The 26,863-nt window shown below is 40.0% G+C and overlaps 1 protein-coding gene and 1 pseudogene across 2 annotated transcripts in view; both read right to left on the reverse strand.

Moving 5' to 3' along the window:
* Positions 1-10,462, reverse strand: part of PGM1 (phosphoglucomutase 1) — a 55,796-nt gene extending 45,334 nt beyond the window's left edge. The window contains exon 1 of the mRNA XM_082453728.1: positions 9,958-10,462. Coding sequence (XP_082309854.1) covers positions 9,958-10,203 — 246 coding nt within the window. The 5' untranslated portion in view covers positions 10,204-10,462. The remainder of the gene's footprint in view (positions 1-9,957) is intronic.
* Positions 1-26,863, reverse strand: part of LOC309656812 (keratin, type II cytoskeletal 8 pseudogene) — a 411,180-nt pseudogene that overhangs the window by 276,079 nt on the left and 108,238 nt on the right. The window lies entirely within an intron of this gene.

Below are 26,863 nucleotides of genomic sequence, written 5' to 3' on the forward strand. Positions count from 1 at the left end.
TATGGTGAGTGCTTCACAAATTTTACTTTGTTCTCACATTAATCGTTAAGGCAGATATTTTTACTCTATACCAAATCTACTTACAGGGTAAAAGGCTATGGTGAACTGTGTGATAAGCATGTTTCTCATGAATTTGACCTCAGAGGGCTTGGCGCCAACTGCATGGCCCTACCCAGAGAGGCAGCTGTCTTTTGCGACAGGAGCCAACCTCACTCCCAATTCCATCTGAGTTTCCTACACTTATTTCCCTTTTGCTTCATTTTTAAATGGATTTCATTTAGCTCCAGAGAATGCATTTCTTTCAAAGTCCCCATGGGGCAGCGTAACATAATAGTTTTATTACCAAAGCAAAAGGTCTTTCCCCATCCCCACCCAGTTATGCCAACCCAGCTCCATTTTCTGGCCTCTTTGCAATCATGGGATGATCTCTCAGAGTTGAGGTGGACACAGGCTTATCACCTAGGTTTCTGGTTTTTGTGGCTTTGAGCTGATAGCACTCCCTTCCAAGGTCAGGGTCATTTTGTCTACTTGGGCTCTCACAACCTTCCTACTGTGTACAATTTCTAAATGCACCAAAGCATGTTGAGATGTTTACCAGGATGGACGAGAACTGGATCCCCAGCCCACTGTGGTAAATTGCAGAAGGAAAGCAGAACGCCAGAATCTCCCTCAGCATGAACTGTCTTCTAAGACCTTCTCGACAGGGCAGTGTGCTTGAACAGTATAAAATGTAACTCATTTTCAACAGTTATGCCAGAGTATCTTCATCTAAATTAATATTATCTCCTTCAAAATAAGCACCCTGGGTAGCAACGTATGCATTCAAACAATGCTGACATTGCACTAACATTTCTGGAACTCTTTTTCGGGCAACTGTCTTTACAGTCTGTGGTACTTTCTTTGAAAGTCTTCAGTCATAACAAATTTCATCCTTTGAGAATAGATGTGAACTTTGGAAAGAGAAGAAAATTGGTTGGAGCCATGTCTAATGAATAAAGTGGGTGATCAAATCTTGTTACATCGTTTTAGGTGAAAAATGAGGCATGACTGTAAAATGATGTGACTGGTTTCCCTAGGTGACCCATAAACCGACTAGCTGAAGAATAATTCCCGTAGAGGAGTTTCAAAATGCTTTCTGCACTAGATGCATCACTGGAATAAGTGTATGGTTCCCAGAGTGGCGACTTGCAGGGTACAATACTAATTTGGATATATAAGTTCAAATATGTTTGTTAAAAAAAAGAAATCTGATTGCTTACACTCATGAAAATGAAGAAGCTATTCTCCTGGAGAAATTTCTCCTCCTTTTTTTGACAGCCTGGTTGGCTTTCGACAAGGAGTGCGCTGAGAAAAATAGACTCACCTCCTGCAGAAAGGCTTCGTTGGACACACTACCCCCTCCCACACATAACCCCCGCCTCAAGCTGGGGCAGGCGTCCCAGCTCTGAGCGTCCACAGCCATCGTTTTTCCCTCAGGTATTAGCACTTATAAAACTTAGTGGTGATTGTCTGTTTTTGTGTCAATCTACCTCCTTCAACTAGAGGCTCCTTGAGAATGAGGACATTATTCTGATCCTGTATCTCCAATGCTCAGACAATGTGCACAGAAGCACAGGACACTAATTCCTGTTCTGGAGGTGGACCCTTTGCCTTTGCTTCTCACGTTCCCAGGGCTTCGCCTGCCAAATATAATTTCTTCTGCCTGGCAAGCAAAACTGGACATTCAGTCTGTGTAAAATCCACCCATACAAATTTACAGAGGCCTAAGGTAGAGTTAGTGGTTGCTTAGGGCTGAAGGTGTAGGGGAGCAAGAGGGATTGACTGTTAATGCACAGGGCTTCTTTTAGGGTGATGGAAATATCTTAAAATTAGATTGTGGTGATGGTTGCATAACTCTGTAAATACACTAAAAAATACTGAGTTGTCCACTTTAAATGGATAAATTGTGTGGTGTGTGAATTATATCTCAATAAAGTAGTTTTATTTTAAAAGTCCTCCACAATGAGAATGATTGTTGCCTAGGTTCCTTTCTAAGCCTGTAGTTGGAATAAATGATAGTCAAGGTCTTTTCAAAAAATCTAGGTACTGATATAAAATCAGGTCTCTATGTTCCCTCTGTAACTCTATCGCTTAAAAATGACTGAGTGGTTTTCACTAAATTTGGAAAGCATGTTTATGATAATGAGGACTGTGGGGTATTCCCCAAGATTAATACTCCCTTTCATTTAGACTGACACCCCCAATATTTAGCCTAACACATAGCACCCAGAATAACATCGATATAGGCATACCTATATGAGATATTGCAGGTTCAGTTCCAGACAACTGCAATAAAGTGAATATCACAATAAAGCCAGTCATATGAATTTTTTGGCTTCTCAGTGCATATAAAAGTTATGTTTACATTATTCTGTAGTCTGTTTAGTGTGCAATAGCATCATGTCTAAAAAAATTGTATATACCTTAATTTTAAAATACTTTATTGGTAAAAAAAAAATGTTAAGCACCATCTGAGCCTTCAGTGTTATCATCTTTTTGCACTAGCAACTTCAAAGATCATTGATCATATAACAAATATAATAATGATGAAAAATTTGGAAACATTGCAAGAATTACCAAAATTTGACACAAAGACACGAAATGAGCAAATGTTGCTGGAAAAAACTCGTCACAGAGTTGCCACAAATCTTCAATTTGCAAAAAATACAGTATCCGTGAAGTGCAATAAAGCAAAGTGCAATAAAATGAGGTATACCTGTATTTCCCAGCCTCCCTTGCTGCTTGAGGAGGCCTTAGCCTAAGTTTCAGCCAATGGGACAGGAGTGAAATCGATTACATGCAGCCTCTGAGAAAGGTGTGCCTTCCTCCCTCTTTCTCCCCTTCCTGTTGGCTGGAATGACCATATGGTGGTAGGCAACCACAATGGACTATGCAGATAAGGGCAATTCACTGGGGAAGGCTGAGCAACAAAAGAGAAGAAACATGCATCCTCTCACACAGTGGAGCCACCACCCCAGCCCTGGACTGCCCACACCCAGTCTATTACAGAAAGGGTAATACTCTTGAACCTATTACTATGAACTTTTAAGTAACTTATTTTAGAACTCTGCTATAGCAGCCAAAACCTACGTTTTAACTAATGATAAAATTTGGTGTTCTGTACCAAAACAGAATCTAAAATATGCAGCATTGGCATACTTTTTATGGCCATGGCAAAATTTTTACCACCACTACCCTGGAAGGCAGACCACGGGCCAACCAAACCTGTAGCTCTAGGCAAATGGTTAGGAGAATTCAGAACAGGAGTGTTTGTTGGCTGCTTCTTGCCACAATACAGAGAGGAGCTCAGGCAAGGACTAGGCAGCCTGCTAGCAGAAATGGAGGTTATGGTTCTGCTAAGGAAAGTTTTCTTTGTGGCTTGTACATCATGTTGCCCAAGTCCAGTAATTTGTACACTGCAGAGCTGAGATGAAGACCATTTGTGTACCTACGCTAAAGCAGCTACCCATGAAGCAGCAGGTGTAGCAGAAAAGGCTTAAATCTTTCCTGGGATTCTCTGCCAGACAGTGGGAACTAGCCTACCAGCAAATAACCCATTAAGGATACTGTCTTCTTACCCAGCCTAGCTTTTCCTACTGTCTTAAAGTGACCATCAGTGACAGAGAAATCAGGGGAGGGACAAAGCATAGAGGTCAAAAAATAAAAGCTAATGTTTTCAGGCTTCAAAACTCTATCTAGGTGAGAACTTTCACTGTGGTTATCAGTGTTGGAGAAACAAAGAACTTTTAGGAAAGATAAATGGGGCCTTAAAGGAATGGGTAGGGGATATTATAATTTTGTGATAATGTCTGTTTAGGTGTGGTGCTGAGTCAATTTTCCTTGGTTTCCAGAAACTCTCTCCCAGGGACAGGATTTATGACAATTGAGGAGGCTCTGCTTTTAGGCAGAGAAAGGGGTTCAGAAAAATGCTTATTCTCAAAGGCCTTCAGCTCGAAATAGTTGTTATGCCACAGTGATGTATTCTGGACCCCTTCAGACTTCAGAAAAGCTTTCAGAAGAATGATTTGAGTGGGCTACACCTCTAGGAAAGTTAAGCAGGCAAGTTTCTATGATCCATTCATTCTCCCTTAAATTTCCTTGAACTTGACACAGACATACCCAGTCATTCTGCGGCCACTGGAGCGGTGGAGTGGGAAGCAGCCGCATAGCACAGGGAGATCAGCTCGGTGGTTTGTGACCCCCTAGAGGGATGGGATAGGGAGGGTGGGAGGGAGGCTCAAGAGGGAGGAGATATGGGGATATATGTATGCATATAGCTGATTCACTTTGTTATACAGCAGAAACTAACATGACATTGTACAGCATTTGTACTCCAATAAAGATGTGAAAACACACACACACACAAATTAAAAAATTTTTAAAAATTTTTAAATGGCTCTTGAGTGTGCTAAGTAATTGAGGGCTTACCTTCAGTTGGGAGAATTTGGAGAAGACTTTTCTTACCTGGTGTCCTCAAATGGGATGGACCACAAACGGGGTAGCCCTAGGGTTGGGGGGGATGTTTGGAAAGGGTGAAAAGGGGCTGCCTTTGCCTCAGGGTTTTGTTGCTTTTTTAACTTCAACTGTTGGAAGTCTCCCTTCCCAATGTTTATCTTAATCACCACTCAGATGAGTCCCTGAGGCACAAGATAGAAAAGGTGAATGAAGCCCTGAATAAATACAGTGAGGAATGCCAATCAGTTCAGGTCAATGAGTCTGAAACACTTTGAACACTATGTTTTCGTACTGGAAACAATTTCTTCCCTTTTTCCTCTTCATGAGTGCCCCAAAGTGTTTCTGAAAAGAAGAAATGTGACAGGTAGGTGGTGGTACAGAAAGACTTGGTTGACTTGTCCAACCTGCTAGAAATGGTGGAGTTGGAATCAGGACTCTGGTCTTCTGATATTTCATCCAGTTGATCTTTTCCATAAATAAGTATATCCCAAAGCAAGCAGTTTCAGGGATTGTTATATCTTACTTAAAAGCTTGGGAAAACTGGATCAGGCAATGTTAAGTAGGACTTTCAAAGCTTTTAATATACAAAAGAGTCACGTGAGATTGCAAGAGGGCCCCAGAATGATATTGGGAAATACCAATTTCCACCACCCCAGGGTTGATATGACTGTCCATATATTATAAAAATCTTCCCAGGGTTAAGTTTGGCCTCTTCCTTTTAAACTGTTGTTAGCGGCATACAGGGAGGGTGAGATCCTGTTTTCCTATAGATTATACCATACGGCTTATTTTGGCAACTGATACATGAATTTGTTTTTGCCTGCTGTTGAGTGTGAATGATTCTGCCCAAGGAGTACTTTCCTCCCAGGTCACACTACCTGGTAGGATTTGGGGTTAAGGATTTGGGGGTAGGATTTGGGGTAACTTTCCTCCTGAGTCACCACATGGTAGGATCTGGGGGTAAGGATTTGATTCTGAATAAATATTAGTCTCTTATACTGAACTCTAATATGCTTACAAACGCCTGTGTTGCTAAAGAGTGAGCTGAAACGGTCACTACATTGTGTGAGTCCCATGGGCTTAATCAGCGGGGTGAGTAGCCATTCTGGGGCCAAACCAACCAGTGTGAGGACCACACACACTGGCGGGGAGCTCAAGATGAACTCGCAGTGAATCTGCATGGTCTCCTGGGATAAAGCAGAGAACAAGACAAGCCCAGGCTTCATCCACTTGAGACCTACAGTCAAGAAGGTTTGTGTTGGAGGCCAGGTGGGTTACAGACAAGCAAACCAACAACCACTCTAAGATGCAGTCAGCACTATTATGGAGGTGAGCAAGACAGGCTACGAGAGCAGAAAAGCGGTGCACCTGATTCAGGGATTGGGAGCAGAGAAGTGCCCACTAAACCGAGACCTGAAGGTGAAGGGGCAAGAAGAACGCTCGAGGTGGAACGAGATGTGAGAGAGGAGAGCATGTTGAGGAAGTAGGTTGAAGAGGTTGGTTGGAGAGAGCCCCATCCCCAAACTCTGCTGTTTCAACTCTGCAGGAAGCAACCACACTAAAAACACCTCATGTTTTATATTTTACAAGATACTTCCACACATATTGCATTATTTTCTCACTACAGCAAACATTTCAGGTGTCCCTGGTCCACAGTCACAGAGTCAGGAAAAGAGACTGGGAATTGCCCCCTCTGTTCCTGGAATGCAAGAGATGTTAAACAGTAGCAAACACAGATACGCCAGGACTGTGTTCCAAATACTGGATTCCCGCAGGGAGTGGCTGAGGACACTGTCAGTCTGGGTAAAGTTTTTTTTTTTTTTTAACATCTTTATTGGAGTATAATTGCTTTACATTATTGTGTTAGTTTCTGCTTTATAACAAAGTGAATCAGCTATATGTATACATATATCCCCATATATCTTCCCTCTTGCGTCTCCCTCCCACCCTCCCTATCCCACCCCTCTAGGTGGTCACAAAGCACGGAGCTGATCTCCCTGTGCTATGCGGCTGCTTCCCACTAGCTACCTATTTTACATTTGGTAGTGTATATATGTCCATGCCATTCTCTCACTTCGTCCCAGCTTACCCTTCCCCCTCTCCAGTCTGGGTAAGGTTTTAAGCAGTAAATGAACATTTGGAAGGTATCCCAAATTCCCTCCTTTTTCGCTTGGGCTAATCTAAATTTTTGTCACTTGTACCCAATTGGGTTCTGACTAACAAGGTATCCCTCTATTTTGGTTGGGGCCATTGAGGGTAAGAGGAAGGTAGGAGACAATGCTGAGATCTATGGGGTGTGGGCGTTAATATGTGCCTCAGGTTGGGTATGATTAACTTAGTGTCCCCATATTAGCAGAACACTGATAAGAGAAAGTCCTGCCCTCAGGCTCATCCTGAGGTTTCCCTACAAGTGTCATTCAAACAGTTTCCAGGTGAAAAGGGGCTGCCAGGCACTTTTAAATACGTTGTTTCATTTAATCCTCACAAGAGCCTCACTGCGTATGTATTATCATTTCCAGTCTTCACAGACAAGGGGGAAAAAGGATCGGAAATTGAATAACTTGCCCAAGAGAACTGTCCCCAACTCCTATGATTTTTATTCTTTCTGCCTAGAATTCCTCCCCCAGCAAATCCACCTTAGAAACTCCAACTCATCCTGTAAGCCTCAATCCCGCTACCACCCCTCTGTGAAAACTTTTTCGCTTCCCCTTCCGCTCCCAAGTACACCCTGCCATGCTCTTGCCCCTTCAGCATCTGGCACGTAACTCCCTCACAACACCTAACCCACTGTGCTGTCTGCTGATTCCTGTCTACCTCCCCTTCCAGACTATGTATTTACTGAGGGCAGGAATGTATTATATCCCAAGTACTAAGCACAATGACTGATAAGAGGTAAGCACATAATAAATGTTTAATGAGAATAAATGTATGGGTCGTAAACTATATGCTGGCTTTAAGTGCTGGAATATACTTGAAGTATTTTCCATATACTTCATAATTCATAATTCAGGGCAACAGAACAAGGATTCATTGAATGCTGCATTGCCTTAGGTACGAGGGAGTGTCACATGTAAACTGACAATTTCATCTATTCTAGAGGTATCTATGGGGAAAGGTCAGTTAAGGGAGAAGAGCGGCAGACAGGGGCTGCTGGGAAAGGCTTTCTGAAAATGCTATCTGGATTGCACCAGAAGAGAAAGAGCAGCATATTTAAATCCCTGGTGAGGGATCAGAGAGAGAGAGAATAAAATCAGAGAACAGTGAGCTGAGGATGGAAACCTAGGGAATAGCTAGGATGTGGGTAGAGTAAGCAGTCCAAGAAGGAACTCTCAAAAAGTGTGAGTAGAATCAGGAGACAGTGATCAAGGCAAGAGAATGAGAATTTTAAAAGAGTGCAAAGTCAGCAGTGCCAAATGCAACAGGCAGGTCAAATAAGATAAGGCCTAAACAGTGTGCAATGGATTTAGCAACCAGAAAGTCATCAGTAACCTTGGCAAGAGCAACGTCAGTGGAGTGGTGGAAGAAACAGAAGCCAGATTGCAGCGAGGTGGTGAGTGAACGGGAGTTAAGAAATCTGTGATGGTGAATGCAGACAACCTTTACAAAGATTGGCTAAAAGGTGGGGGGAAAGCAACAGGGTAGAAGCAAAAGGGTGAAGAGGTTTTAAGAACATATATTTTTAGTCTTAACTAATTCTTTTCTTCCACCCCACGCTACTCTCAAATGGACAGTTTTCCAGTTGGACCCCTTAAATTCCCACTATGCTGTAAGCCCCTTAAGGACAAGTCTTGCTTCTAAATCATCTTTTTATTCCACCCATTTCTCTGACATAGTATAGGCTCAGTGTTTGCTGAAGAAATGCAAGTTCAACACAGCTGATAACAGGGAAATGAACAAGAGCTGTACTGGGATACAGGTCTTGTTCATTCTTCATTCTTCTTTCAAGGGAATGTGAGGTTGTCTGAAAACTCAGGAGCATAAAGAAAACAAATCCAGACAATCTTCTCTCACCAATGCTTATAAATGTTTGACCCAGAAAGGCAGATGTAGATTGCTCCCAGTTTAGATTTGAGAGACAGCTGGAAAATACATCTTTAGACTCAAGGGTCTCTTCATTCCCAGAAACTGTTCAAGTCCTTGTAACTAGCAGGTCTATACTAGATTCTCAGTGCTGCCATTAGAGTTCCTGTTGAACCTGCCTAAGTTTCCGTTTTCTCATTGGCATCTTGAAGATGCCCATGATAGCATCTACCTCATAAGGCTACAGGAGGATAAATGAGATACTGCAGGGAAGTACTTTTCACAGGGCTTGGCAAAACGGCACTCAATATGTTAATAAGAGAAATAAAGTACTGCTAAAATGGATAAAAATATTACTAAATATTACTGAGTTCCAGAAGAGGTGAGTATAAGTCAAATCTTATGTTAAATATAGAAAGAAAAAAGAAAACTTAAAAAAAAAAACTCGTTAGAAAACTTTTCTTTAAGAGTAAACAATCACCCCAATTTACCTACTTTATAAAGCCGCATTTTCGCAAACGTACCAGGTTGACTGAAAAGTCTATTTCAAGGTCTCACCTGAGTGGACCTGCCCCATTGACTCATTTAACGTTTCTTAGCTGGGGTGGCAGAACCAAGGTATTGCGTTAATTTCCTGGCCTGCCACGACTGCTTACGTAAGAGCGCCCTTGGGTAGGTGGTTTCCGCTCTAATGGCAGTTCAGCTCCAGCCCCCTCGGTGGAACAGATCCAGAAGCAACACCGAGCAAAGACTAGCCTTTTCAAAAGCCTGCCCCCTAGCAACCAGGCCGCGCCAGGGCAGAGGCAGAAGCTCCGTCCCAGCAAACTTAGGGGACGGGGAAAGGGACTTTGCGACCGCCTCCTCAGAACTGAGCGCTTGACCACCAGCGGGGCGGGTGCCCAAAGCCTTGAGCTCGCAGCCAGCGGGAAGCGCCAGTCCCGGACGAGAATAGCAGGCAACCCGGCGGGATGCAAGGGGGTTCTGAGCAAGGCGGCGGCCTCTAACCTTTCCCGGTTAAGGCGACTGCACTCTGCTCGGTAACTGGATCTTCACCGGCAGAAAAGGTTAACGTAAAGGTCAGAGGCCTGGACGGAGGCGAGGGGAGGGGAGGGGGGAGGAGGAGAGAGAAGGGAGGCGCAGGAGGCGGAGGGGCGGGCCTCCCAAGGTCAAGCCCTGCTCCTCGCCTCGCGCCTCCTCGCCCGCGGGGGCGGGGGGGGGGGGCGACGAGGGATGGGAGGAGCTGGCAGAAGAGCAGCTCTGCGGCGCCCCGTGGCCACTGTCCGGCCCTGGGCGACCTCCGCCCGACCCGCTAGGCCAGGAAGAGCGAGCGCAGAGAAGCGAGGGGGTGGAGACTGCGGCGGCGCGCGCGGAAGTGGCCCCGCAAGAGTGAGGCAGAAGGCGGGCGGGCGACGGGGGCGACCGAGGAGCGGGCGCGTCCCTTACCCCGTTGGCGGCGGCGATGCGGACGATGAGCTGGATGGCCTCCTTCATGTAGAACCTGCCGTCCCCGCCCACCACCAGGGTGGCCTCCTGCCGCTGCGCCGTCTCCACGGTGGAGATGATACTCTGGATGAAATTCTCGGCATAGTTGGCGCTGCTCTGAAACACCTTCACCCGCTTCCGCAGCCCGCTCGTGCCCGGCTTCTGGTCTTGGTACGCCTTGGTCTTAACGGTCACGATCTTCACCATGGTGGCGACTAGCTTCCTGGGGCCGGAGAGGACTCTGCTAAGCGAGGGGCGAGCGGAGCTGTGGCTGCAGCTGCTGTGTGGTGAAGCCGCGGCTGGGTCGGGGCAATGCCGGCTCTCTCAGCGGGGCTCGTCCCTCCTCCTTAAAGGGACAGGGGACAGGGCCCTCCCTTCGCGGCCAGCCCACCTCCTTGCAGGTCCGAGAGGGAGGGGAATGGGGAGCGCCCACCCCCAGGCCTCCGGTGAGATGGGTGGAGCCTCTCTGATTTACCCTCCCCTCGTAAACCCATCCGCTGTAAAATGAGATCCGCGCCTCCTTCCGTTAAGTGGAAGAGCAGAGCTTGGGGTAGGGGCCGGGTCACAGGGCAAGGACTTGAGGCAGAGTGGGAAAAATAGAGTAGGGACAGCCGGACTTAGAAGACTTGGTAAGGTTCCAGCTTAGGATTTTTCCGCTTTATGATGGTGTGAAAGCAATAAGCATTCAGTAGAAGCCGTACTTCTAATTTTGATTTTTGATCGTTTCCCGGGCTAGCAATATGCAGTGGGTACTGTGTACACTGGAGATGCTGAGCTGTGACAGCAAACCCAGCCCCAGCTCCCAGTCAGCCACCTGATCAGGAGGGTAAACAACCAATACACGTGGAACCACTCTGTATCCATACAACCATTCTGTTTTTCACTTTCAGTACAGTATTCAGTAAATTGCATGAGACATTCAACACTTTATTATAAAATAGGCTTTGTGTTAGACGAATTTGCCCAACTGCAGGGTAAAGTAAGTACTCTTTTAGGTAAGCTAAGCTGAGCTACAGTGTTTGCTAGGTTAGGTGTATTAAATGCGTTTTCCCCTTATGATAGTTTCACCTAACAGTGGGTTTATCAGGAGGTAACCCTAAGTGGAAGAAGATCTGTACAACATTTCCTGTGGTTAAGCTGGAGTTTCATGTGTAAATAACTTTCCGGAAACACGTTCTGAGGGATGGAAGTGTCAGCCTTAGCTAGATTTTGACTCATTTTTTTCTATTCTCTAAATATTAGGGTATTTGTGTCTAATTCAAAGGTCTAATTCAACCTGCTACTTTCCACCTGTTTACTGATGGGCCACACTTTACTTCATTTGGTTAGGGTGGGTGTACTAATAGGTAAGATTTATTGAATATAATGTTTATTGAGTATAATGTTTCTAAAGTACAGGTTTTATTTTTTCCCCTATTTCATGCTCACAAAACAGATTCAAAAAATAAAACGACTAGTCAAGGCCACAGAGATAAGTATATGCAGGAGGCCAACTCAGGTGGATGTGGCTCCCAAGCCAGGGCTCTTACCATGATTTGCCTGCATGTCACCAGGTTTGAGAACTAGGAAATGTACGGGGAAGGCTTGATAAACGTATGTACAAATACACGGTAAGGCTGAGTGTTACTACCACCAGTTATTCATGTAGTACAAAATTGGTGAAGAGATCAAAAAGAACTGAGGTGGCCACAAAGCTTTGGAGGATACAGAGTCAATGAAAGAGGCTCGATTGTTAAGTAAGAATCTTCTGTCTTTTAGGTTCAGCATCTCCCTTGATTTGGTGAGAGTGGTTGTCTCCTCTGCTTGAGAAATGTGTCATTTACAAGATGTGTTAACCAGGGAAAGCTAGTTAATATCTGTGGGCATATGTTTCTTTACTATAAAATGGACACAAACCTATCTTAGAGAATTTCTGCAAGAATTAATGGGGTTTTGTATGTCCCTAGTTCTCAATCATGCATACACAGTAGACTCACCTGAGAACCTTTAGAAACTAGCCATGTTCTGATCCAAACAGATTCAATCATAATCAGCTGATGTAAGTAAAGCAGCATGATGCTTATAGAGTAGTATCATCTTGTGAATTAAGTAGTATAATCAAACTCATTTTATAGACTAGAGGATTGAGAATAGAATGGTGAATGTAATCAAGGTTACCTGACTCCACAAAATGAAAATATAGCATAGAATCACTTAGTCTTAGAAATACGAACCTCTCAGAGTTGTATGGATTAAATGACATACTGAATATAGAGCTCCTCGCACAGTACTGATAGCTACTCAGTAAATGGTAACTCATTATTATAAAGTGGTGGGCTCAACTTCAGATCTCATGCTCTTTCTCTATTCTTCCCTATCTTTGGAACTAGGATGGGGCTTTTCATTTAAGAGGACTTGTTGCATACTTCTCTCACCTCAGAAGTTGTAACAATTAGCTTTAGCTATATAACAAACCACTCTTAAACTTAGACAATCACCATTTATTATAATTGCCCATGATTTTATGAGTTAACTGGGTGGATCTGCGGATCTTGACTGGGCTCCTGTAGATGGTGGTCCCCACGATCCTCTCCTCCTGGTAATCATGCCTTTATGTAATCCCCTTATATTATTTTTTTTGCTGTGTAACACATTACCACAGAGTAAGCAACTTAACGCCCATTTATTATAACAGTTCTACAGGTCAGATGTCTGGGCGGGTTTGGCTGGGTTGAATGTTCATAGTACATATACAACAAGGCTGAAATCGAGGTATTGGCTAGGCTGGGCTCTTACCTGGAGGCTCTGGGAAGAATCTGCTTCCAAGTTCATTCAAATTGTTGCAGGATCCATTTCCCTGCAGTTGTATGTCTGAGGTCTTTGTTTCTTTGGTGGCTGTCAGCCAGGCTCCACTCTCTGCTCCTAGAGGCCACCTACAGTGAGTCCTTCTCATGGCCACAATCTCTGACTCCCTCTTCCACCATCAGCCAGAGAAAACTACTGCTTTGTAAAGGGCTTGTGTGATTAGATCAGACATACCTGGATAACCTCCATTTTGCCACATAATGTAACAATCATGGAAGTTATATCCCATCATATTCGAATATTCTACCTGCACTCAAAAACTGACTTACAGATTTCCAAGTTGTAGTATTGAGAAAAGCAGCAGAATTATTCCTGTTCCCTCCTGGGTGGCAAGTGAAGTGGGAAAAGAAGCCATTGGACATGAAGTGCCCATACAAATAGAAATGAGAATTCTTGGCAGTGTGGACCAATGGTCAAGAATTCCGGGGGCTTCCCTGGTAGCGCAGTGGTTGAAAATCTGCCTGCCGATGCAGGGGACACGGGTTCGAGCCCTGGTCTGGGAAGATCCCACGTGCCGCGGAGCGACTAGGCCGGTGAGCCACAATTGCTGAGCCTGCGCTTCTGGAGCCTGTGCTCTGCAACAAGAGAGGCCGCGATAGTGAGAGGCCCGCGCACCGCGATGAAGAGTGGTCCCTGCTTGCCACAACTGGAGAAAGCCCTCGCACAGAAACGAAGACGCAACACAGCCATAAATAAATAAATAAATAGATAGATAGATAGATAGATGATAGATAAAATTTAAGAATTCGACAGGATGATGTGTGCCTCCAAAGACATTTGGTATCAGAGGCCAGGTATTCTTCCCCAATGTCTGGTGCTATATAAGCTAATTGTACCTAATGATAGTCCCAGATGGATTATCTCAGGCAAATGAAATAGAAATCAAGATGAATTCTAGAGAAATAAATATTATTTCCTGAACACCTAACTCTGTGGACTGAGATTTGTATCTACTCATAGAAATCTAAGTCTCTGCCACCTGAGCAGAATGGAGTTTAGAAAACATTAAGTTGTTATAGAAAAAGTAAGTTGTCTTCCTTGCAGTTAGATTATAGTGAGATATGTGCCCCTTTCATCTTTTTTTCTGATTCATATTTTTTTCATGTTCATACAATATATCTACTTTCACTAATTAATCCTAATAAAAATCCAAGATGCTGTCAAAGATTTATCAAAAGATATTCTAACTCAGCATTACTTATATTATGGGCTTAAGTAAATAGTGTAACATAAAAAAACCAAAATTGTGTATATAGTATCGTCCTACTTGAGTGTTTTAATTTCTTTCTTTTAGAAACACATACATGCAAAGGACTAAAAGGAAATAGATCAACATATATAACAATGATTACCTCTGGGTTGTGAGATAGGGTAATTCTTATATATTCCTTTATGCTTTATCTGGATCTTCCATGCTTTCTATAGAGAATTTGTATTGTTTTTATAATAGTAAAAACACATTTTTTTCCTTTTATTACCTCTTTTAAGTGGTAATTCTCATGTTATTTCATTAATGAGTTATCCTTTATCTTTTAGATGGCATTCATTCATTCATGTATTGATTCATTCATTCTACAAATACGTTTTGAACTGCTACTAAGCACCAGCTCTTGAAAAGGTGTTAGGTGAACAAGTCAGAATGGTCCCTGATCCCACAGAGTCTTCCATATGTTAGAGGAGACAAATACTGAATAACAAATCATACTTGTGATAAGTGCTACAAATACATAGTGGTGCTTTAAAATGTAAATAGGAGGATCTATCATTGGAGCGAGTCAGGGAAGATATCCTGGAGGAGCTGATGCACGAGCTGAGGACGGGAAGGATGAGCAGTTGTTGGCCAGGTGAAAAGGGAGGAAAGAGCATTTCATTCCATGAGAGGGAATGTTAAGGGGGCAGGTTGGAAGTAAGAAGGAAAATTTGTGCCATCGAGGATTTAAAGAGCAATCAGTGTCACTGTAGCATAGAAACTGAGGGGTAGAGGGCCTAATCATGTCAGGCCTTCTAGATGGTGTCAAACATTAGGATCTTTATCATAATAGCAATGAGTAACCAAAAGGTTTTTTTTTAATTGTGGTAGAATATACATAATATAAAAATGACCACTTTAACCATTTTTAAGTACATTCAGTGGCATTAAATACATTCATTGTGCAACCATTACCACTATCTCCAGAACCTTTTCATCACCCCAAACTGAACCACTGTACCCATTAAATAATAGCCTTTCATTCCTCCCTCTCTCAGCACTTGGGAACCACCATTCTACTTTGTCTCTATGAATTTAACTATTCTATTCTCATATAAGTGGAATCACACAACACTTGTCCTTTTGTGTCTGGCTTATTTCACTTAGCATAATGTCTTCAAGGTTCATCCTGTTGTAGCATGCCAAAAGGGTTTTATGCAGAGGAATACTATGATCATAATAGCATTTTTAAGAGATCACTCTGGCTCCTGTGTGTATGAATGAAAGAAAGTGGATGAAGTGAAACCAAATAGGCAAGTGGAAAACTATAGTGGATTGTACTAGGTTGAAGTCAATGGAGATATATAGGAGTGAATAGACTCGATATTTTCAGAAAGTAGAGTAAACAGAACTTGCTGATAGACTGTATGCATAGGGTAAGTGAAAAGGAGTGGTATCTCCTGGCAACCTGGGACTGGGACCATTATGAGAAATGTGGGGTTGGAGGGTAGTGCAGTATAATCATTAATTCTGTTTTAGATATGTAAGGTCTGAGGTGACTGCCATGCATCCAAGAGGAGTTATAGAATAATGTGTTAGATATAGAGGTCTAGAGCTTAGAAAAGAGACTTGGCCGAGTGATATGAACTTATAACCCATTAGCATATAGATGGCATTTGAAAACATGAGAGTGAATGAGATCACCCAGGGAGAGAATATAGAGTACAGAAAAAAAAAAGAGAGTCCAATACCAAGCTCTGAGAAACCCCAACATTTAAAGGCCAAGAGCTGCAGTGTGAAAAAGTTAGGCATTTCTACCTTTGAAAAACAACTTCTTTAGGAACATCAACCTAGCAGGAAGATTTAGATGTGTTTCTTCTGTATGTTATCCAGCCTTCCATAAACCTGAGTTCAAACCTATTAGGTTACATTCAAAGGCAAGGAAGATTTGCTTCTTAAGTAAGTTATTAATATGCCATTTAGGAGCCTTCCTATAAACCAAATTATCCAGAATTTTGTTAAGTTTGATCTAAGTCAAGGAACAAGCAGTTGGCGATTTTGTGAAAGAGTTGAATGATTTCTCTGTCTACATATACAAGTGTGTATAAATGGAAGGTAGGTTAAATCGTTGCTAGATAAGTATACAATACTTGGTCAAATCCCATTTCCAAATACAGTGCTCATTAAGGCAGCTTTACCTTCACCTTTCACAAATCATCATTTGCATTCCAACTATAATGATTTAAAGAAATGTGTTTACCATAGGATATCAATTTTTGATGACTTCAACAAATTGCAAATGGTATACATTTTATAATGAAAAAGACATGTATGGAATTTATAGTGGAAACACTGGGTGGTGAAGTGGGTGATCTAGTGGCATTAGCCATTTAACACTGGTTATATGGCTTATACAGAAACTGATTATCAAAATAAAAAACACTGAAAAGTCATTAACAACATGTAGACAAGGCCTTAGAAAGACCCTATATGGCATACAATAAAAATGTGTATCATATTGTAGTTAAAAACAAAACACAACTCATTATTTGTGTACACTCAACTTCCTATCTGGTGGCGTCAAGTGATAGCAGAACAGTATATATTGAGGAATATCGGAATGGTCTCCAGTTTAGGCCTAGAATGGTCACCCAAATCTCTCTCCTACCCAAGTGTTCTACTAGGCCTGTAAGGAGGTCTCTCAATTATGAGAAATCTGATGGAATATGTAAGTAAGTTGTAGATAATCTTCTACAACTGAATTTTCAATTATTTGTAGCTGTCAAATAACTAATTGATGATTCCATATCCCCATACAAATTAATACTGAACAACATTGCAAATGTCATTTTTGTTCTTTTGTTAAACCTAAATCATAGGTTCTTTGTGGCTGTAGATTTAGTTCATTATGTTAAATTTTGACCTATTTATAATTTGCTGAAATGACTTGTTCCTACATGTGTAAGTAATATAAAACCATTCAATATCTATTCTATCTGCACCTGTAAGTTATTCAGGTGCTTAAAATTTATTTGAATAAAACTTAATGGATATCTGTAGTCAGCAATTCTGAAATTGCTTGTTCCTTGCCAAAATAATAATAGTTTCTGCACTCATGTTTCAGTGTCAAATGGTTATTCATGAAGTTTTATGTGAAAAAGATGGATATATGATAAATTGGACTTTTCCTTTAGAATTCATTTTTGGAATCTACTATAAAGGATATCAGTCTGAATTAATTTATATGAATATTTGATACACAAATATTAATATAAATGACAAAAAGATAAGCTTTTTAAAATACAGATTATGAAAGACATTTTTTAAGAGATAATGAATGCCTTCTGTTATCCCATTTCATCAGTGTTCTTGATTAAGAAATCAAGATGCTATGGTAGGCTAAATAATGCCCCCCAAAAAGATAACCATGAATGTTATCTTTTTTGGCAAAAAAAGGACTTTGCACATATAATTAAGAATCTTGAGATGGGAAATTATCTTGGATTAATCAGGTAGGCTTTAAATGCAATCACAAGTGTCCTTACAAGTGGGAGAAGGAGGGAGATTTTGACTACAGAAGAGGAGAAACAATATGACCATAAAGGCAGAACTTGGAGTGATGCAGCCACACACCAAGGAATGCCAGCAGCCACCAAAAGCTGGAAAAGGCAAGAAATGCTTTCTCCTCTAGAACCTCTGGAAAGAGCGCAGCCTGATGATAACTTGATTTTGCTCAGTGTTACTGATTTTGGACTTCTGGCCTCCAAAACTGTGGGAAAAAATTTATGTTGTATTAAGCCACCAAATTTGTGGTAATTTGTTACAGCAACCATAGGAAACTAACACAGATGCTTTAACTTTATGGAGAAGTCTAGACAAGAGACTCATGGCCTGATTCTCTAGAGGCCTAAAGTGTGACTTCAGGTGGTCAGCAAGAGACAGAATAAGAGGGGCTTCCCTGCTGGCGCAGTGGTTGAGAATCTGCCTGCCAATGCAGGGGACACGGGTTTGAGCCCTGGTCTGGGAGGATCCCACATACCGCGGAGCAGCTGGGCCCGTGAGCCACAATTACTGAGCCTGCGCGTCTGGAGCCTGTGCTCCGCAACAAGAGAGGCCGCGATAATGAGAGGCCCGCGCACTGCGATAATGAGAGGCCCGTGCACCGCAATGAAGAGTGGCCCCCACTTGCCACAACTAGAGAAAGCCCTCACACAGAAACGAAGACCCAACACAGCCATAAATAAATAAATAAATAAATAAATAAAATCCAAAGTTTAAAAAAAAAAAAAAAGAGACAGAATAAGAAAAGAAGGCTATCCTGAGGTTCTACCAATGAATTAACAACAGAGGAAAGTATCTCAGGTATATCACAAATAAAAAAGGAATTGAGAAAATCATGGATGTAATTATTTCCAAATTATTGTTTTGCTTAAATTATCTAACAAATTAAAAAATTTTTGTTGAATTGTCTAGGAAACAGAGTCTCTGTTTCATCTACTATGTAGAATTGAACATAACATACTGTGAGTGTTCTGTATACCACACTGAGATTCTGAATACTCCCTATCAGAAGTAGCTTAGATTGGCTTTAGCAATTTTTCCTCAGAGTGAATTGTTTTGTTTCCTTCCCTTGACACTCCTGACTCCTGTAGCTCCTGCTGTATATTTTCTTAATATCAAAGATATCTTTGAAATAATTTATATTCATTGTCTTCACTAACTCTCCTTTTATCCATCCATCCTTCCATTCAAGCCTTCTATGAAATACTTACTAAACATATAGTACAAGACACTTAGGTAGGCCCAGATTTGTCACGTAAGATAAGATCCTTTTACTCAAGGAGTTTAAAATAGGAGAGTACAGACATGTATACAAATTAATAAAATACAAGAAACAAGCATGAGCCACAAAAAAAAGTATTGATTTTTAAAGCTAGTATTAGAATAAAAAGGTCCCAAATCAATAACCTAAGCTTTTACCTTAACAAACTAGAAAAAGAACAAATAAACCCAAGGCAAGCAGAAAGAAGAAAATGATAAAGAGCAGATTTCAATGAAATTGAAAACATAAAAATAGGGAAAAATTAATGAAACTAAAAGTTGGCTCTTTGAAAAGATCAATAAAATCAATAAACCTGCAGCCAGTGGCAAAGAAAAGAAGACACATTTTACTAATATTAGGAATTAAAAAGGGGATATCACGACAGACCCCATAAACAATTTTTTAAAACTCTATGTGCATAAATTTGGCAACTTAGATAAAATGGACCAATTCCTCAAAACCCACAAACTACCAACTACCCCCCACCCAAGATGAAATAGATAAACAGAATGGTTCCATAACTGTTAAAAAAAAATTGAATTAATACTTAAAAATCTCCAAAAATCTCCACACCCAGATGGTTTTAATGGCAAATGCAAATATTTAAAGAAGAGATAACACCAGTTCCATACAATCTCTCCCAGAAAATAAGAGGAGTGAACATTCCAGACTCATTTTATGAAGCCAGCATAGCTCTGATACCCAAACCAGACAAAGACATTACAAATTGAGAAAACTACAGACCAATATCCCTTATATACATAGTCACAAAAATGCTCAATAATATACTAGTCAATTGAATCCACAATATATAAAAAAAATAATGTATCACAACCAAGTGGAGTTTATCCTGAGAATGAAAGGGTGATTCAATATTTGAAAATCAATCAGTGTAATCCACTATATTAACAGTCTAAAGAAGAAAAACCATAGGATGATGAAGAAAAAATATTTCACAGAATTCAGGATCCTGATAAAAACTCTCAGCAAACTAGGAATAGAAGGAAACTTCCCAAACCTAATAAAGAGCCCCTACAAAAACATTTTCAGCTAACATTGCATTAATGGTGAAGGAATAAATGCTTCATTCCCTAAGACTGGGAGCAAGGTAAGGATATCCACTTTCATCATACTTATTCAACATAACTATGGAAGTCTTAGCCAATGCAATAAAGAAAGAAAAAAGAAAAGGCATACAGATTGAAAAGAAAGAAATGAAACTGTTCTTATTGCAGATGACATGTTTTTCTATGTAGAAAATCCTAAGAAATCTACAAACAAAAAACTCCTAGGACTAATATATTAGTTTAGCAAGAGTCTCAGGATATAAGACCAACACACAAAAATCAATCATATTTTTATATACTAGCAATGTACAACTGTTTAAACTGAAATTTTAAAAAATAGATTTACAATAGCTCATAAAAATAAAATACTTAGATACAAATCTAATAAAGAATGTATAGGATTTGTATGCTAAAAACTATAAAATACTTATGAAATAAAAGAACGCCTAAATAAATGAAGAGCTATACCATATTCGGATTGGAAGCATCAATATAATAAACATGTCAATTGCCCCCAAATGATCAATACATTTAACACAATATCAATCAAAATTCCAGCAAAACTTTTTGTAGATATAAACAGACTAGTCCTAAAATTTCCTCAGAAAGGGAAAGAAACTAGATGACTTTGGAAAAGCACAATAAAATTGGAGGAATCACATTATCTGATAAAAAGCTTACTATTTATAAAGCTACAGTAACAAGACAGTGTAGTATTGGTTAGGGGAACTACAGACAGATCAATGGAACAGAATAGAGTCCAGAAATAAAAGAGCGATTTAACAGAGAAAGAATAATCTTTTCAGCAAATGGTGCCAGGATAATTGACATCCATATGGAAAAAAAAATAAAAAATGAACCTCAACCTAAACCTCACAGCTCACACAAAAATTAATTCAAAATAGATCACAGTGTTAAAAAAATAAAAAATAAAAAGCTAAGTCAAATATTTAATTAAAATGGAAAAAAAATAGATCATAGATTAAATTGTACAAAGTAAAACTACAAAATTTTTAGAAGAAAACAAGAGGAAATTTTTTTGACCTGGGGTTAGGCAACAACTTCTTAGATTTGACACCAAATGCATGATCCACTGAAGGAAAAACTGATGAATTGGAGTTCATCAAAGTTAAAGTTGCTCTCCATATGACACAATTGAGAGAATGAAAAGACAAACTATAGACTAGGAGACAATATTTGCAAATCACATCTCCAACAAAAGGTGTATCAGAATTTATAAAGAATCCCAAAACTCGGCCTACCAGGGTCTTTGGTAGGGCTAATGGCAGACCCTGGGAGGGCTCACACCAAGGAGTACTTCCCAGAACTTCTGCTGCCGGTGTCCTTGTCCTCATGGTGAGACCCAGACACCCCCCACCTCTGCAGGAGACCCTCCAACACTAGCAGACCAGAGAGAAGACAGAAGAAGCAAGAAGAACTACAATCCTGCAGCCTGTGGAACAAAAACCACATTCACAGAAAGATAGACAAGATGAAAAGGCAGAGGGCTATGTACCAGATGAAGGAACAAGATAAAACCCCAGAAAAACAACTAAATGAAGTGGAGATAGGCAACCTTCCAGAAAAAGATTTCAGAATAATGATAGTGAAGATGATCCAGGACCTCAGAAAAAGAATGGAGGCAAAGATAGAGAAGAAATGTTTAAAAAAGATCTAGAAGAATTAAAGAACAAACAAACAGAGATGAACAACACAATAACTGAAATGAAAACTACACTAGAAGGAATCAATAGCAGAATAACTGAGGCAGAAGAACGGATAAGTGACCTGGAAGACAGAACGGTGGAATTCACTGCTGTGGAAAAGAATAAAGAAAAAAGAATGAAAAGAAATGAAAACAGCCTAAGAGACCTCTGGGACAACATTAAATGCAACAACATTCGCATTATAGGGATCCCAGAAGGAGAAGAGAGAGAGAAAGGACCAGAGAAAATATTTGAAGATATTATAGTTGAAAACTTCCCTAACATGGGGAAGGGAATAGCAACATAAGTCCAGGAAGCACAGAGAGTTCCATACAGGATAAACCCAAGGACAAACACACTGAGACACATAGTAATCAAATTGGCAAAAATTAGAGACAAAGAAAAATTATTGAAAGCAGCAAGGGAAAAATGACAAATAACATACAAGGGAACTCCCATAAAGTTAACAGCTGATTTCTCAGCAGAAACTCTACAAGTCAGAAGGGAGTGACATGATATACTTAAAGTGATGAAAGGGAAGAACCTACAACCAAGATTACTCTACCTGGCAAGGATCTCATTCAGATTCGATGGAGAAAGCAAAAGCTTTACAGACAAGCAAAAGTTAAGAGAATTCAGCACCACCAAACCAGCTCTACAACAAATGCTAAAGGAACTTCTCTAAGTGGGAAACACAAGAGAAGAAAAGGACCTACAAAAACAAACCCAAAACAATTAAGAAAATGGTCATAGGAACATACATGTTGATAATTACCTTAAATGTGAATGGATTAAATGCTCCAACCAAAAGACACAGGCTTGCTGAATGGATACAAAAACAAGACCCATGTATATGCTGTCTACAAGAGACCCACTTCAGACCTAGGGACACATACAGACTGAAAGTGAGGGAATGGAAAAAGATATTCCATGCAAATGGAAATCAAAAGAAAGCTGGAGTAGCTATACTCATATCAGATAAAATAGACTTTAAAATAAAGACTATTACCAGAGACACAGAAGGACACTACATGATGATCAAGGGATCAATCCAAGAAGAAGATATAACAATTGTAAATATTTATGCACCCAACATAGGAGCACCTCGATACACAAGGCAAATGCTAACAGCCATAGAAGGGGAAATTGACAGTAACACAATAATAGTGGGGGACTTTAACACCTCACTCACACCAATGGACAGCTCATCCAAACAGAAAATTAATAAGGAACACAAGCTTTAAATGACACAATAGGCCAGATAGATTTAATTGATATTTATAGGGCATTCCATCCAAAAACAGCAGATTACACTTTCTTCTCAAGTGCACATGGAACATTCTCCAGGATAGATCACATCTTGGGTCACAAATCAAGCCTCAGTAACTTTAAGAAAACTGAAATCATATCAAGCATCTTTTCTGACCACAACGCTATCAAAAATCAAAAAATACCTAGAGACAAATGACAATGAAAACACGACGATCCTAAACCTATGGGATGCAGCAAAAGCAGTTCTAAGAGGGAAGTTTATATCTATACAAGCCTACCTCAAGAAACAAGAAAAATCTCAAATAAACAATCTAATGTTACACCTAAAGGAACTAGAGAAAGAAGAACAAACAAAATCCAATGTTAGCAGAAGGAAAGAAATCATAAAGATCAGAGCAGAAATAATGAAATAGAAATAAAGAAAACAATAGCAAAGATCAATAAAACTAAAAGCTGGTTCTTTGAGAAGATAAACAAAATTGATAAACCATTAGCCAGACTCATCAAGAAAAAGAGGGAGAGGACTCAAATCAATAAAATTAGAAATGAAAAAGGAGAAATCACAACTGACACTGCAGAAATACAAAGGATTATAAGAGATTACTACAAACAACTATATGCCAATAAAATGGACAACCTGGAAGAAATGGACAAATTCTTAGAAAGGTATAACCTTCCCAGACTGAACCAGGAAAATATAGAAAATATGAACAGACCAATCACAAGTAATGAAATTGAAACTGTGATTAAAAATCTTCCAAGAAACAAAAGTCCAAGACCAGATGGTTTAACAGTGAATTCCATCAAACATTTAGAGAAGAGCTAGCACTCATCCTTCTCAAACTCTTCCAAAAAATTGCAGAGGAAGGAACACTCCCAAACTCATTCTACGAGGCCACCATCACCCTGATACCAAAACCAGACAGAGATACTACAAAAAAAAGAAAATTACAGACCAATATCACTGATGAATATAGATGCAAAAATCCTCAACAAAATACTAGCAAACAGAATCCAACAACACATTAAAAGGATCATACACCATGATCAAGTGGGATTTATCCCAGGGATGCAAGGATTCTTCAATATATGCAAATCAATCAATGTGATACACCATATTAACAAATTGAAGAAGAAAAACTGTATGATCATCTCAATAGATGCAGAAAAAGCTTTTGACAAAATTCAACACCCATTTATGATAAAAACGCTCCAGAAAGTGGGCATAGAGGGAACCTACCTCAACATAGTAAAGGCCATTTATGACAAACCCATAGCAAACATCATTCTCAATGGTGAAAAACTGAAAGCATTTCCTCTAAGATCAGGAACAAGACAAGGATGTCCATTCTCGCCACTATTATTCAACATAGTTTTGGAAGTCCTAGCCATGGCAATCAGAGAAGAAAAAGAAATAAAAGGAATACAAATTGGAAAAGAAGAAGTAAAACTGTCACTGTTTGCAGATGACATGATACTATACATAGAGAATCTTAAAGATGCCACCAGAAAACTACTAGAGCTAATCAATGAATTTGGTAAAGTTGCAGGATACAAAGTTAATGCACAGAAATCTCTTGCATTCCTATACACTAATGATGAAAAATCTGAAAGAGAAATTAAGGAAACACTCCCATTTACCATTGCAACAAAAAAAATAAAATACCTAGGAAGAAACCTACATAGGGAGACAAAAGACCTGTGTGCAGAAAACTATAAGACACTGTTGAAAGAAATTAAAGATGATACCAACAGATGGAGAGATATTCCATGTTCTTGGATTGGAAGAATCAATATTGTGAAAATGACTATACTACCCAAAGCAATCTACAGATACAATGCAATCCCTTTCAAATTACCAATGGCATTTTTTACAGAACTAGAACAAAAAATCTTAAAATTTGTATGGAGACACAAAAGATCCCGAATAGCCAAAGCAGTCTTGAGGGAAAAACACGGAGCTGGAGGAATCAGACTCCCTGACTTCAGACTAGACTACAAAGCTACAGTAATCGACACAATATGTTACTGGCACAAAAACAGAAATATAGATCAATGGAACAGGATAGAAAGCCCAGAGATAAACCCACACACCTATGGTCAACTAATCTATGACAAAGGAGGCAAGGATATACAATGGAGAAAAGACAGTCTCTTCAATAAGTGGTGCTGGGGAAACTGGACAGCTACACGTAAAAGAATGAAATTAGAGCACTCCCTAACACCATATGCAAAAATAAACTCAAAAATGGATTCAAGACCTAAATATAAGACCGGACACTATAAAACTCTTAGAGGAAAACATAGGAAGAACACTCTTTGACATAAATCACAGCAAGATTGTTTTTGATCCACCTCCTAGAGTAATGGAAATAAAAACAAAAATAAACAAATGGGACCTAATGAAACTTAAAAGCTTTTGCAAAGCAAAGGAAACTACAAACAAGACAAAAAGACAACCCTCAGAATGGTAAAAAATATTTGCAAAAGAATCAACGGACAAAGGATTAATCTCCAAAATATATAAACAGCTCATGCAGCTCAATATTAAAAAAACAAACAACCCAATCAAAAAATGGGCAGAAGAACTAAATAGACATTTCTCCAAAGAGGACATACAGATGGCCAAGAAGCACATGAAAACATCACTAATTATTAGAGAACTGCAACTCAAAACTACAATGAGGTATCACCTCACACCAGTTGGAATGGGCACCGTGGGGGTGGGGGGGGGGAATGGTGGTGTGATGAATTGGGAGATTGGGATTGACATGTATACACTGATGTGTATAAAATTGATGACTAATAAGAACCTGCTGTATAAAAAAATAAATAAAATTCAAAAAAAGTTACATAATTAAAAAAAAAAAATCCCAAAACTCAACAGTAAGAAAACAACCCAATTTAAAATAGACAAAAGACTTAAAGAGAGACCTCACTGAAGAGAATATATACAGATAGTAAAGAAGCATATGAAAAGTTGCTCAATATCATTGGCCATTAGGGGAATGCAAATTAAAACCACTATGAGATAACACTTCATATGAATTAGAATGACTAAAATAAAAAATACTGACAAACTAAGTGCTAACAAGGATGCAGAACAACTGGAACTCTCATATATTGCAGGTAGAAACGCAAACTGGTACAGCCACTCTGGAAAACACTGAAACAGTTTCTTAAAAAGTCAAACATACACTTAAACATATGATCCAGTAATCTCACGTTCGGGTATCTACCCTACAGAAATGAAAACTTATGTTCACATAGGAACCTATACTTGGATGTTTACAGCAGCCCTGTTAATATTGCCAAAAACTGGAAACAACCTAGCAGATGAATGAATAAACAAATTGTGTAAATCTTTATGATGAAAAACTACTCAGCAGTAAAAGGAACAAACTACTGATACACCAATTTGGATAATTCTCAAAGGCATTATGCTGAGTGAAAAAATTCAGTCTCAAAGGGTTAATACATGATCCCATTTATATGACATTCTCAAAAAGAGAAAACCATAGTGATGGAAAACAGATCAGTGATTGCCAGGAGCTGGGAGTATGGAGCTAGGAGGAGAGGAGGATGTGACAAGGGAGTTTATTGGTGATGGAACTGCTCTGGATCCTGATTGCGGTGGTGGGCAAATGAATCTATACATGTGTTAAGTTAATAGAAATACATAACCTCACCTCCTCCCCTCAAAAGGTCAAATTTATTGTATAATAATTATTTTAATATGGAATTAAAACCACACAGAGGGATCCCCTGGTGGCGCAGTGTTTAAGAATCCGCCCGCCAATGCAGGGCACACGGGTTTGAGCCCTGGTCCGGGAAGATCCCACATGCCGCAGTGCTACTAAGCCCGTGCGCCACAACTACTGAGCCTGTGCTCTAGAGACCTCGAGCCACAACTACCGAAGCCTGCATGCCATAACTACTGAAGCCCGCATGCCTAGAGCCTGTGCTC

The sequence above is a fragment of the Balaenoptera physalus genome (genome assembly GCF_965194825.1).
Source record: "Balaenoptera physalus genome assembly, chromosome: 1".
Taxonomy (NCBI): Eukaryota; Metazoa; Chordata; class Mammalia; order Artiodactyla; family Balaenopteridae; genus Balaenoptera; species Balaenoptera physalus.